Source organism: Pleurodeles waltl, chromosome 1_1 (assembly GCF_031143425.1).
Source record: "Pleurodeles waltl isolate 20211129_DDA chromosome 1_1, aPleWal1.hap1.20221129, whole genome shotgun sequence".
Taxonomy (NCBI): Eukaryota; Metazoa; Chordata; class Amphibia; order Caudata; family Salamandridae; genus Pleurodeles; species Pleurodeles waltl.
In genome coordinates, this window is record NC_090436.1 from 851,019,587 (window position 1) to 851,032,247 (window position 12,661).

Below are 12,661 nucleotides of genomic sequence, written 5' to 3' on the forward strand. Positions count from 1 at the left end.
ATTCAACAAGTGCACAAATTTAAAAGAATAGAAGAAACACTATTCGGGTCCACCAAAAAAGGTTATAATTGAAAAAAAATCAAACAACACACTATGTAGTGAATAAAATGCACCCTAAAATAAACTAGCTAATATAAACATAATTAAGTGATCACTATGAAAAGTACATAGTATCTCACTATTTTTTACGGAAAATCTTAACAACTGCAAGAAAATTAAACTCAGCCAGACTGCATGAAGAAAAGTCAGAATGAAGACCATGAAAATAAGAAGACACCTTCGCAAGTAAGCTTAAAAATTAAATGAACTACAATCTAGCCTCACATAATATTAAAACGTAAATCTAAAAATACACAACTATATCTTCTCTTGTCTAATAGATACTAAAGTCCAGGTTTGTAAACCTGTACGAAGGCACTTTCAAAGCAAGTAAAAGTAAGTAAGTAAAGTAAACACACTTATAAAAAAACAACCCCATAAGTTAAAATTCAACCTAAAGCCTCACCACCACCCAAAATTAGACAAACCTGTATTTTCATATGTAACTAAAACAAAACTTTTTTCATCAGTGGAAAAAAAGCCCAACCGACCCAAATCTCGAGGACATCAAAGAGAAACTACAATATCAAGTGCAATTTAAAGCAAAAGCAGATATCTAAGTATGGAATGTAAAATGTGTGAAAGCATATTTAAATTAGATTAGCAACAAAACAAATGCTTTAAACACAGTGATTACTTTTAAATTTATGGAACGTCAGAAAGAGCCACATATGTCACAGCAAGGCGAACAATTGCTTTCGCACATGTGACACACACACACAGCTAGGAAAGCACAGAGAATGTGAGTTGGAAATTTACCAAATATTATGCAAATACTTGCTATGGATGGACTACAATGAAAAACTAGATTGTAATTAATGTCAGGGAACAATACCGCCTCTCAATTGTAACAGAAATAGAAGTAAGACATGCACTTCGAGATTTAAAAGAGGCAAGCACTAGTTCCCAAGAGACCACTACTAACATATATTTTAAAAGAGATATTCCCTAAAGTATATGAGTATATTAAAGGTCAGCTATCAGCAATCCGCATTTTAAAATTACTAATATCACATACTAAAAAGAACACAAGTCAAACCTCTGCTACTCCTAAAAGATAGCAAGACATGCAGATTCTAGAACACATACCTACTACACATTACGAAGAGATGTTCTTCCTACACGATAACCAGAATAATGACAGAGGAATAATCATAATTACAACTGAAAATAACCTCTTACGGTTAAGTCAATGTAAACTGCGGATGATGAACAGAACTTTTAAAATATGAAGGGAAGGGTTCAAAACTCTTACCCATGATAAAGATAAAATCCTAATACATAGAATAGTGTTTTAAGTGGAGTGGAGCTCCACTATGTCCCTCATTTATTTATTTTTTAAAGAGAAATATAAAGTAAGTATTCTGCTACATTTTATGATATAACTGGGATATAATACATGTTCCATTCTGATTATTTGATTGATTATGATTGTTGTACATTATAATGACTTTAAATAATTTGGCATAAAATGATTTTGGAATGTGCAAATCAAAAATGAAAAGTTCTATAACCACATAATAAACAGTAGTTTTTCTGAACCTATATAACCAAAATTAATTAATAATGACAATTAAAAGATACCAATCTATGTTGTAAATTGGAAAATAATAAAGAATCTTTAAAAGATACTGGCACTTGGAAGTACACTTTATGGTGATAATTCCTAAGCACTGTACTGGCAATAGTCTGCAGCAGTCAAAGCAAAACATTACAAATAAAATCTAACATTAAACTACTAAGGAGTAAAGATGAAGTGAGTTTTCAACATTTGACAAAATGATTGAGTTCATAGATCCTTGAGGGTAGGGGCAGAGAGAACTTATTCATGCTTTGGACCAAAGGTAATAATGTACCTCCCACTCAGATAGGAAACCGTGAAGGGGGTAGGTATGAGCATTGCTTTATTTAAAGATAAAGTCCCTGATGGAAACTGCAAATTTTAGGTTTTTTTTATTTAGGCAATGTTAATAAGGCTCTTATGTAGTAGCCAAACATGATCTGACACTCTGTTTGACTGTGAGTTACAGGTATAAAATAAGCATTTCCATAATGCAGCTAATCAATAGTTGATTACCACTATAAACATATACCTACAGCTTAAAAAAATTCTATACCACATTACACCTGTTGGGTACATATAGCTGGAAGGGACCCACTTATGTGTGTTTTGATGCTCATGGTTTCTGAACTAAAGATAATGACTTTGGTCTCATTACTGTTGAGCTGCATCTGACATTTGTGTATCCAAACTTTCCCTCTTCTATTTAATTAAAATTAAGTCTGGACTGGAAGTAAAGTTAATCAAAAATTCCAGCATGCACATGGAATGCCAAAACGCTAACTTTATTTCTTGAAATAAGAGTCAGCTCCTCCATTCATGTAACAGGTTGAAGACACGCTTTTGATAGTGGGATTTTCTGTGACTGCTTTCCACTGTTAATCACTGTTTCAATAATATAAGTGTATATTATGGCTTTTCACTTTAGGCCCATGAGTACAGGGTCCATGCAAGTTTTCTGGATATCCACATAAAATACATTTAAATACATTTAATCTAAGTGGAACTCATTTAAATATTTAAGGCCTGATTTCTAGATTGGTGGGGGTGTACTCCATCACAAACATAATTAAATCCTGTCCCCTTAATTACAAGTGCAACAGGCGATAATGCATGTAATATGGTGGATGGGATATCTGTCAAATGTGGGATGTGGTAACCAATCCAACAAACCCTGAATAACACCCTTGTGGTGAGCCTGAACATTATTCGTCAGTCCTGCTTCCTTTACTTATGCTGGACGCTTCCAGTTACATTACCAGGGCCAAGTCATAATGGTAAGTGCTGCATTGCTATGATAAGTGCTTTGCTCAAATATTTGCTTTTCTAAAGAGCTTCTTTCCAAACTTCTCCAAAGCTTTGAAAGTTTATCAATATATAGCTGTGACCATTGCTCTAAGAACAGAAATATAACTTTTGGGTACTGCTAAAAAGTTTTCCAATACCTATCACTACTAGTAAACATTAAAGGTTCACTTACACACATACATGGATCCATGATAAACAACACAAACATGAATACATCAATTTAAAAGTTAGTTCTACTACGTACCAGGAAGCTTAAGTTTTCTACAACAGGAATTGCATCGGTGGTTTGCAATAAAGTTTCTCAATGCATCTTCTCCTAGATTTGCTGGGCCAAATACCATACCCCTGGATCTTGAAGGAAAAAAAAGGAGAGGTAATTATGAGTGAAAGCTAAAGCGAATGCTTTGAAAATGCTGCAGCAGAAAAATCAACCCACAAAGGCATCCGAAACAAGATTCCAAGCTGGGTGATATTTGCTCATTTGCTGATTGGTCATCTGCTCCTTGCTTATGTGCAAATTACACACCCCAACACATTTCCAGCAGGTAAATCCCAATACGTATCTTATCAGCAAACAGAGCACAATTTTGATATGCATTAGGGTGCACAAGAACAAGTTATTTACCCTTGGTAATGACTTATCTGGTAAAGACATATTCTAGTTGATGATTCCTTACCTTAGAATTTTCTCCCTGGTGTCAGACTGGACCCGGCGATTTTTCTTCAAGTAGGACCCTTGCGTGCCATGAGGTGGCATCAGTCAACTCCGTGTCAACTGTTGGCATTGTGGTTGCTGTAATGACATTGCATTCATATGTAGGCCTCACCCCGGCATGCTGACGTCAGTTTCTTTTCACAACTTTCCACGCCAGTAGCACAGAGCCATAAAGAACACATGATGCACCAGAACTAGGGTCCTAAAAGGGAAATCCCTGTCCCTAGAAATCAGTTTGCAGTGTGGGGAGGATGGGTGGGCTGGTAAGGAATCTGCAACTAGAATATGTCTCTACCAAATAAAGTGTTACTGAAGGTAAGTAACTTGTTCATCTGATAGTGACTTCTAGTTTCAGATTCCTTACCTTAGAATAGATAACCAAGCAATACCATCCACGGCGGTGGGCTGCAAACCAAGATCATACTAGAAAGTCCTGCAGGACCGAATGACCAAAGTAGCCGTCTCTGCAGACCTGACTGTCCAGGCAGCAATGTTTAGTGAATGTGTGCAGGGATGCCCACGTTGCTGCCTGGCAGATATCGAGGACAGGAACTCCGCATGCATCAGGTGGAGTGAGCACGCAAGCCCTCAAGGGGTTGCTTTTTCACCGAAGTGTAGCACATTTTGATGTAGAGCACCACCCAATGTGAGATGGTGCGCTTCTGCACCACCAGCCCTTTCTTTGCACCCACAAATCCTATAGAGTTGATTGTCCACCCAGAAATCTTTAGTACATTTGAGGTAGAATGCCAATGCTCTTTTTTGATCCAGACAGTGGAGTCTCTTCTCTTCATGAGAGGGATGTGGAGGTGCGTAACAAGCAGGCAAGGTGATGGACTGGCCTAAATGAAAAGGCATAACAACTTTAGGAAGAAACGAGGCCCTGGTATGAAGCACCACTTTGTCAGGATGGACAGATAAAAATTGTGGTTTTAAAGAAAGAGCCTGAAGCTCACTCATTCTATGAGCAGAGGTGATGATAATCAGGAAAGCAGTTTCTAACATGAGGAGCCTCAGCGGTCAATTGGGAAGTGCCTCAAAAGGGGCACACCTAAGGTAGGTAAGAACCAGGTTTAAGTCCCATTGAGGCATAATGAACGGGGTCGGAGATAAAAAAATGGGTGAGTCTTTTAAGGAACCTCCCAACAGTGGGAGACTTGAATAATGAAGGTTGGTCTGGCAAGCTGAGAAAGGCTGAGATGGCAGATAAATAGCCATCTAGGGGATCAATAGACCTGCTGGTACACCATGCCATGAATTTGTGCCAACGACAGGTGTTTATCGATTTGGTGGAGGTGCGCCTGGCTGCCAAGATAACATTACAGACTTCGGGCAGAAGGTCGAAAGCTGTCAACTGCCATGGCTCAATATCCATGCAAGAAGGCGGAGACTGGATAAGTTCAGATGGAGAACCGTGCCCTGCTGCTGCGACAGAAGGTCCTCCCGAAGGGGAAGTCTGATCGGAGGATCCGTAGCCATGCTCAAAAGCTCTGGATACTAGACTCTTCATGCCCATTTTGGAGCCACACTTGGGCCCGGCCACTCTTGACCTTCTTCAGAACTCTAGGCAGAAGTGGTATTGGCGGGAAGGCGTAAAGGATGCATGAGTGCCACTCGAGACAAAAAGGTGTCACCAAGTGAGTGCAGCCTTGGAAACTCCAACAAAAAAACTGTTGACATTGCGATTTCTCTGCAGAGGCGAACAGATCTAACCAAGACTCTCCCCACTACTGAAATAGGCCTTGCGCCACCTCTGGATCGAGACGCCATTAGTGATCGACTATGGATCGATGGCTGAGGCATTAAGAGAGCCCACCAGATGTTGAACCACCAGGGTTATGCCCTGGTGTTTCAGCTACGTCCAGAGGCATATAGCCTCTTGACAAAGGGTCCACCACCCCATTCTGCACTACTTGTTACAGTAGCACATGTCAGTGGTGTTGTCCATAAACACCTGCATTACTTTCCCTCTTAGAGAGGGAAAGAATGCTTTCAGTGCAAGCCTGATCACCCGGAGCTCCAAAAGGATGATTTGGAGACCAGACTCTGCTGGAGACCAGAGACCTCTAATCTCCACCTTGCTCATGTGGCCACCCCATCCTAAAAGTGAAGTATCTATCACTACTGTAAGATCTGGTTGGGAAAAGGAGAGGGATCTTCCATTGACCCAATCGCAATTTGAAAGTCACCACTGCAGATCTTGCCCAATTCCTTCCGAGATCTGGACCATGTTGGAAAGGTTTCCCTGATGCTGCGCCCACAGGAACTTCAGGGCCCACTGCAGAGCCCACATATGCCATCTGGCATGTGTCACCAGCAGGATGCAGGAGGCCATGAGGCCCAGCAGCCTCATAGTCATTCTCATTGAAATCCAGGGTAGAGCCTGAAACATCGGAATCATAGTCTGAATACTCTGGACTTGCTTTTCAGGAGGATACGCCTGAAACCGCACTGTGTCCAGAACAGCTCTGATGAAGTGGAGTGTCTCAGAAGGAGTCAGGTGTGACTTCAGCATGTTTATAGTGAACCCCAGTGAGTGCAGAAGGTTTGCCGTAGTCTCAAAAGTGGAGATGACCCTTTGGGGCATGCCCCCTTTCAGGAGCCAGTTGTCAAGATGGGGAAAGACTGAAACCCCTAACCTACACAGATGAGCTGCAACCACTGCCATCACTTTCTTGAACACTCGAGGGGCTCTGGTTGCAGGAGGCTGGCCCTCTATGTAGTGTGCAAAACTGGGCACACTGTGTAGGGGGCCCAGGCAACCACACGTTGGTTTCCAGACAAAAACTAGATCACCTAAATGCTCTATTTTTTCAGGTAGCTCAGTCGAGCAGTTAGGCTAATCTTGGAGCAGTGCAAAGCATTTGTTGTACTCAGAGTATCAATCGTGCATCTCACACATTCAAAGGAATAACTCGAAACCAATTTATTAAAATAATTCAGATTTTTATATAAATTTTAAGACCATGATTATCAAACTTGGTTAAGTACCTTTTAAGATATTAGTTTTTGAAGTTTTAATAATTGGAGTCTTTCTGTGCGTAATTAGGAATCAATAAGCAGTCACATTTAAAAATGCATATAAAATTGGACAGTTGTGTTACCAGGTTCCGCTTTTGCAGGTTGGACGAGGTCATCGGTGGGCACACTGTGCCAGCTGGAGAGGCTCGGGCGGCTGCTGGTTCCGGCAGGAGCAGAGTTGGAATGTCTCTTGGAGCAGGTCAAGGGCCACTTAGGAGGACCACTTGTAAAAGGGTGGTTCTTGCAAATTTAAAGGTGGTGCCTTGGGGTCCCCTTGTGGTGTTGAGGTCACAAGTGTGTGGGACCCTGGGGGCACAGCTGGTTCTGCGTTGCAGGGCACAGGGCTGCTGGGTGTAGGGCAAGTTGTTGATCCAGGAGCCTTGCGCAATGGAGACCCTTGGAGGTGGAGGTAAGTCTCTTTGAGGACTGCTTACAGGACAACGCGGGCACTCTGGTGGGAAGTCCAGGATATTCCTGAAGTCCCCTGAATGGGGCTTCTTCCTGATCCTTTTTCAGCTCGGTGGGAGCTGGTTTTCCTGGTGTCCAATGTCCACAGACCAGTACCAAGGGTATTGGTACAGTCTGGCCACCAGAGGGCGCAGTACCAACAAACTTAGCACACTTGCAGGGTTTGTCCTGGCAGTCATCGGTGTTTTGTTGGGTCTGGCTGCAGCTTCCGGTTCGGGAGATATCGGCTGGTCAGTGAAGTGACTTCCACTGGGTTGTTGGTTTTTTGTTGGTTGCTGAGTGGTACCTCCAATCAGAAGGGAGATCTTGGGTGATTTGTGAAGCCTGGAGGTCCTCTGGGTTTCTTGAGGTCAGTCCAGTGTCCAGCTCCTCTACCATGGCGATTGTCGGGTCCTAGGTGCAGCAAGCAGGGTTTGGCACCTTTTCTTTGTGCAGCAAGTCCACAGTTCTTGTGCCTTGGAACACTTAGCCTGCAATGACAGTGCTAGGTGCACCTGGATGCATGGCTCAAGAGGGTGGTACAGTCAGTGCTGCTGCCCTCAGGGGCCTACCCATAGCACCCCATGTCCTAGACACATAGGCGCCTATTACTAGGGACGTATAGTGGTAGCTAATGTGTATCCAATTGTGTCAAAGTGTCACAACAGATTTAGGCAACTAGCTCTGGTCCAGGGAACCTGGTTTGCAGGGGCCCTGGGCACTATCATTTATAGGACACAGCAATATTAGACAACATGTGGGGGGATACCCTTTCAAAAATAGGCACTCTCTCACCCTACCCCCAAATGAAAGATGATCAGACTACCCTTTCCCTAGTTAGTCTTCATCATGTAAGTGGAAGAACCTGGAGAGGCCATCTGCATTGTCATGGGCAGTCCGAGGTCTGTGTTCCACTTGAAAGTCCATCCCCTATAAGGAAATGGACCACCTAAGCAGTTTGGGGTTTTCCCCTTTCATTTGTTGTAGCCATCTGAGAGGCCTGTGATCAGTCTGAACTATGAAGTGAGAGCCAAACAGATATGGCCTCCGATTCTTCAGGGCCCAAACCACAGCAAAGGCTTTCATCTCTATGGCACTCCATTTTTGTTCCCTAGGGAGTAGTTTCTTGCTTATAAAAGCAACTGGCTGGTCATGACCATCATCATTGTTCCGGAAAAGGACCACTCCTATTCCCATTTCATAAGCATCTGTTTGGACTATGAATTCCCAGGTATAGTCTGGTGCTTGTAGAACTGGAGCAGAGCACATAGCTTCCTTCAGAGTGTCAAATGCCTTTTGACAACTCACTGTCCAGTTAAGGTTTTTGGGCATTTCCTTGGAGGTGAGCTCTGTGAGGGGCAAAACTATTGTGCCTTAATCCTTCACAAACCTCCTCTAGTACCCAGTCAAGCAAAGGAATGCCCTGACTTGTGTCTGGGTTGTGGGAGCTTCCCAAGCCAGAAAAGTCTGAATCTTGGGTTGAAGCGGTACAACTTGGCCTCCACCAACCAGGTGACCCAAGTAAACAACTTTCTCCTACCCTATCTGGCACTTACTTGTCTTGATAGTGAGGCCTGCCTTTTGCAGAGCATCACGGAAATTTCCAAGGTGGATCAGGTGATCCTGCCAGGTGGAACTATAGACAGCTATGTCATCTAAGTAAGCTGCACTAAAGGTTTACAGCCAATCAAGGACTTGATTCACCAACCTCTGGAAGGTGGCAGGTGCATTTTTGAATCCATAGGGCATAACACTGAACCGATAATGCCCACTAGGAGTAGAAAATGCCAACCTCTCTTTTGCTCCAGGGGTCAGACCAATCTGCCAGTACCCAGATGTTAAATCAAAGGTACTCAGATGCTTGGCTGCCCCTAATCTGTCTATGAGCTCATCAGCTCTTGGAATTGAGTGTGTATCTGTTTGGTCACAGAGTTTAGGCCCCTGTAGTCCACACAGAACCTCATTTCCTTTGTCTTTCCTTTAGAATGAGGTTTGGAGACTAAATTACTGGGCTAGCCTAGGAACTCCCAGAGGGTAATATGACCCCCAACTCCAGCACCTTTTTAACTTCTGCCTCTTTGCTCTCTCTGACATGGTCTGACTGTCTATCAATCTTATTTTTGACAGGCAATCTGTCACCAGTGTAATCTTCATAGGTACACCATTTGTCTTTCCAGGGGTGAGAGAGAAGATTTCAGCATAATGGCTGAGGACTTGCCTGCAAGCAGTTTGCTGTTGTCCTGTGAGGGTGTCTGATAAGACCACTCCATTCACAGAACTATCTTGTGGGTTGCTGAAGAGGAGATCGGGGAGATCTCTCTGGTCTCATCCTCCTGTCCCTCATCTGTAACCATGAGCATGGTCACATCAGCTCTATCATAAAAGGGTTTTAGGCAGTTGACACAGATTATTCTTTTGGGGTTTTTGCAAGTGCCTAGGTCAACTAAATAAGTGACTTCCCCTCTTCTTTCAAGTATGGGATAGGACCCAGACCATTTGTCCTGGAGGGCCCTTGGAGCAACAGGCTCTAACACCCAAACTTTCTACCCTGGTTGGAATTCCATCATAGCAACTTTCTGGTCATACCATAGCCTTTAAAGCTCCTGGCTTGTCTGAAGATTTTTGCTGGCTCTTTCCATGTACTCAGCCATTCTGGAACGCAGGCCAAGCACACAGTCCACAACATCCTGTTTGGGCTCTTTGAGAGGCTTCTCCCAGCCTTCCCTAATAAGACTTAGTGGTCCACTAACAGGATGCCCAAACAAAAGTTCAAATGGAGAAAAACTCACTCCCTTTTGTGGCATTTCTCTGTAGGCAAACAGCAGGCAAGGAAGCAGGACATTCCATCTCCTTCTGAGCTTTTAAGGGAGTCCTTCAATCATGCCTTTTAGGGTCTGGTTAAACCTTTCAATAAACCCTTTGGTTTGTGGATGGTATGGGGTGGTGAACTTATGGGTCACCCCACATTCCTGCCACATGTGTTTTAAGTATGCAGACATGAAGTTTGAGCCTCTGTCTGATACTACCTCCTTTGAGAACCCTACCCTGGTGAAGATGTTCAGGAGGGCTTTTGCAACTGCACGTGCAGTAATGATCCCAAGGGTTATAGCCTCAGGATGCCTAGGTGCATGATGCATCACCACTAGTATATACTCTATCCTGATGCTGTTTGAGGGTCAAGAGGGGCAACAATGTCAGCCCCTACCCTTTCAAAGGGTACCCCAACCAATGGAAATGGCATTAAGGGGGACTTTAAGTGCCCACCTGCTTTGCCACTGGCAGGTGGGGCAGTACTGACAAACGCCCCTCACTTTTTGGGACATTCGTGGCTAATAAAACTGGTTACCTAACGTACTCCATGCCTTGTGTTGGCCCAGATGCCCTGCTTGGGGAATGTCATGGGCTACAGTGAGAAGAAATTCTCTGAACGTCTGGGTCACTAACACCCTCCTGGTTGCACCAGGCTTGAGATCTCTGGCCTCAGTGTACAGGAGCCCCTCCTTCCAATAGACCCTGTGGGTACCACTGATATTTCCTAGCTCCTCCTGAGCAGCTTGCTGCCTCAGGCCTTCAAGAGTGGAACAGGTTCTCTGCCGCTGGCACAGATGTTTCCTGGAGGGTCCCCCGGGGCCCAAGAGCTCTGGGTAGTAAGGCCCAAGCTCTTCGGGCTCAGTTCCCTCTAAGGTGGATGACTCCTCCTCCTGAGAAGAGGGGTCCTGTCTTGTGATGTGTTTTGAAGCTGGGTCCCCAGTCTTCTTTCTGTTTCTCTTGGGAGGTTGCTCCACTATTTCAGGATCCAGCTCTCCTTTTTCTCTCTGAAGTTTGCTCTGTGCCCGTGTCTTGACACATGCTCACTCAGGGATCCCTAGTATTGTTGCATGGCTCTTCAGTTCTACTTCAGCCCAGGGCGAATGCTCCAAGTCATTACCAAGCAGGCAATCTACAGGGATGGATGAGGACACAACCACTTTTTTCTACCCTACTTCTCCCCCCATTCAAAGGTTACTATAGCCATGGGATGGAACTTTGTCTGATTGTCAGCATTGTTGACAAGATAAGACTTCCCTTCCAGGAACTGATTTGAGTGGACCAGGTTCTAAGTTAACACGGTAATACTAGCTCCTGTGTCTCTCAATGCTTCTATTTTCTCCCTATTAATCAAAGGGTGTTGCCTGTATTTTTGCATATTACTTGGCCAGGCAGCAAAAGTAAATTATACCTCACCTTCAGCGATTAATGTTGCCTCTGCGGGGGCACTGGCATGGTCAGGCCAAACTTGTGACCACATCTGGATATTGGCAACTGCATTCACTGTAGGTTGACTATAGCATTTTTCTTATTTTTACAGCCAGATTCTCCAGTTTGGTCCCCCTTGGTTTTGCAATCTTGGCACCAAGTCTTGCTTGGGTCAAATGTCTACCTTTGTACCCTCCTCTGGACTGTGAGAAGTCTCTGGGCCCACCCTCCTGTGCAGGTTTTTGGGGGCCTTGAGAAGACTTCTTGTGTCTACCCTGGCTCCCATCTTTCCCTTGGGGAGGCTTTTTTGGTCTCTTTCTTTTGGTCTCCCTTACCAGTGGTAGTTTTGGTCACCCTTGTCTTGACCCAGTGGTCTGCCTACCTCTCCAGTTCATGAGGGGAAAGTGGACTCAGGTCTACCAGATGTTGATGTAGCCTATCATTGAAACAATTACGAAATAGATGTTTTTTCATGAATAGGATTTACAGCCCATCATAATCATGTACCTTGTTTCCAGCTAACCAATCACCGAGCATCTTTACTGAATAGTCCACAAAGTCTACCCAGGTCTGGCTCTGGGTTTTTCAAGCCTAAATGAACTTTATTCTGTACTCTTTAGTTGTAAATGCAAAGCCCTCAATCAGGGTATCCTTCGTGTGGTCATCAATCTTTCTTTATTTCGGCTGTAAGCCATAAAAGTAGACAAAACAAAACATAACATGATTAAGAAACATAGCACTTTAAGATTTTAAAAAATGTGTAGATAATATTGTTTTTAAACATTTTTGTTTTTACAAAATCTCAAGACATATAACAATATTAGATCGTTAGAATTTGGGTTCAATCAATTAAAATTTATCAGACTTATTAATTATAATCTAAAACCAAATTATTAAAAGCACGTAATTATCAAAGTTTTAGTTCAAAAACCCTCGCCGCTGGAGGACCAATTTTTCATTGATCTCTTTTTTTTTAATTTTTTTTTTTACTTTTTTTTTTTTTAAACCCCTAAATAAAGTTATGGTCACAAATGTATAAAACATGCAAATCATCATTATTCTTTAACTAAAAGTCCAGACCATTAAGGCTATAGCTTCATCCAATTGAAAACTGATATATTAAATGAATATGGTCTAAAACCAATGTGTTGGGATTACACATTTATAATAGTTCTTTTGTTCTTATTGACCATGCACTTCGTAGGTATCCCACCACAGAGAAAACTATTTTATCACTTGTATCAGTTGTTAGGAGTCGTAATGCCGTATTCCAT

General features: G+C 43.1%; 1 protein-coding gene across 1 annotated transcript in view; it reads right to left on the reverse strand.

The window, feature by feature from the left end:
• The window catches only part of TRPM6 (transient receptor potential cation channel subfamily M member 6), a 1,083,502-nt gene that overhangs the window by 15,752 nt on the left and 1,055,089 nt on the right, over window positions 1-12,661 (reverse strand). The window contains exon 38 of the mRNA XM_069229129.1: window positions 3,213-3,319. Within this exon, the coding sequence (XP_069085230.1) occupies window positions 3,213-3,319 (107 nt within the window). The remainder of the gene's footprint in view (window positions 1-3,212; window positions 3,320-12,661) is intronic.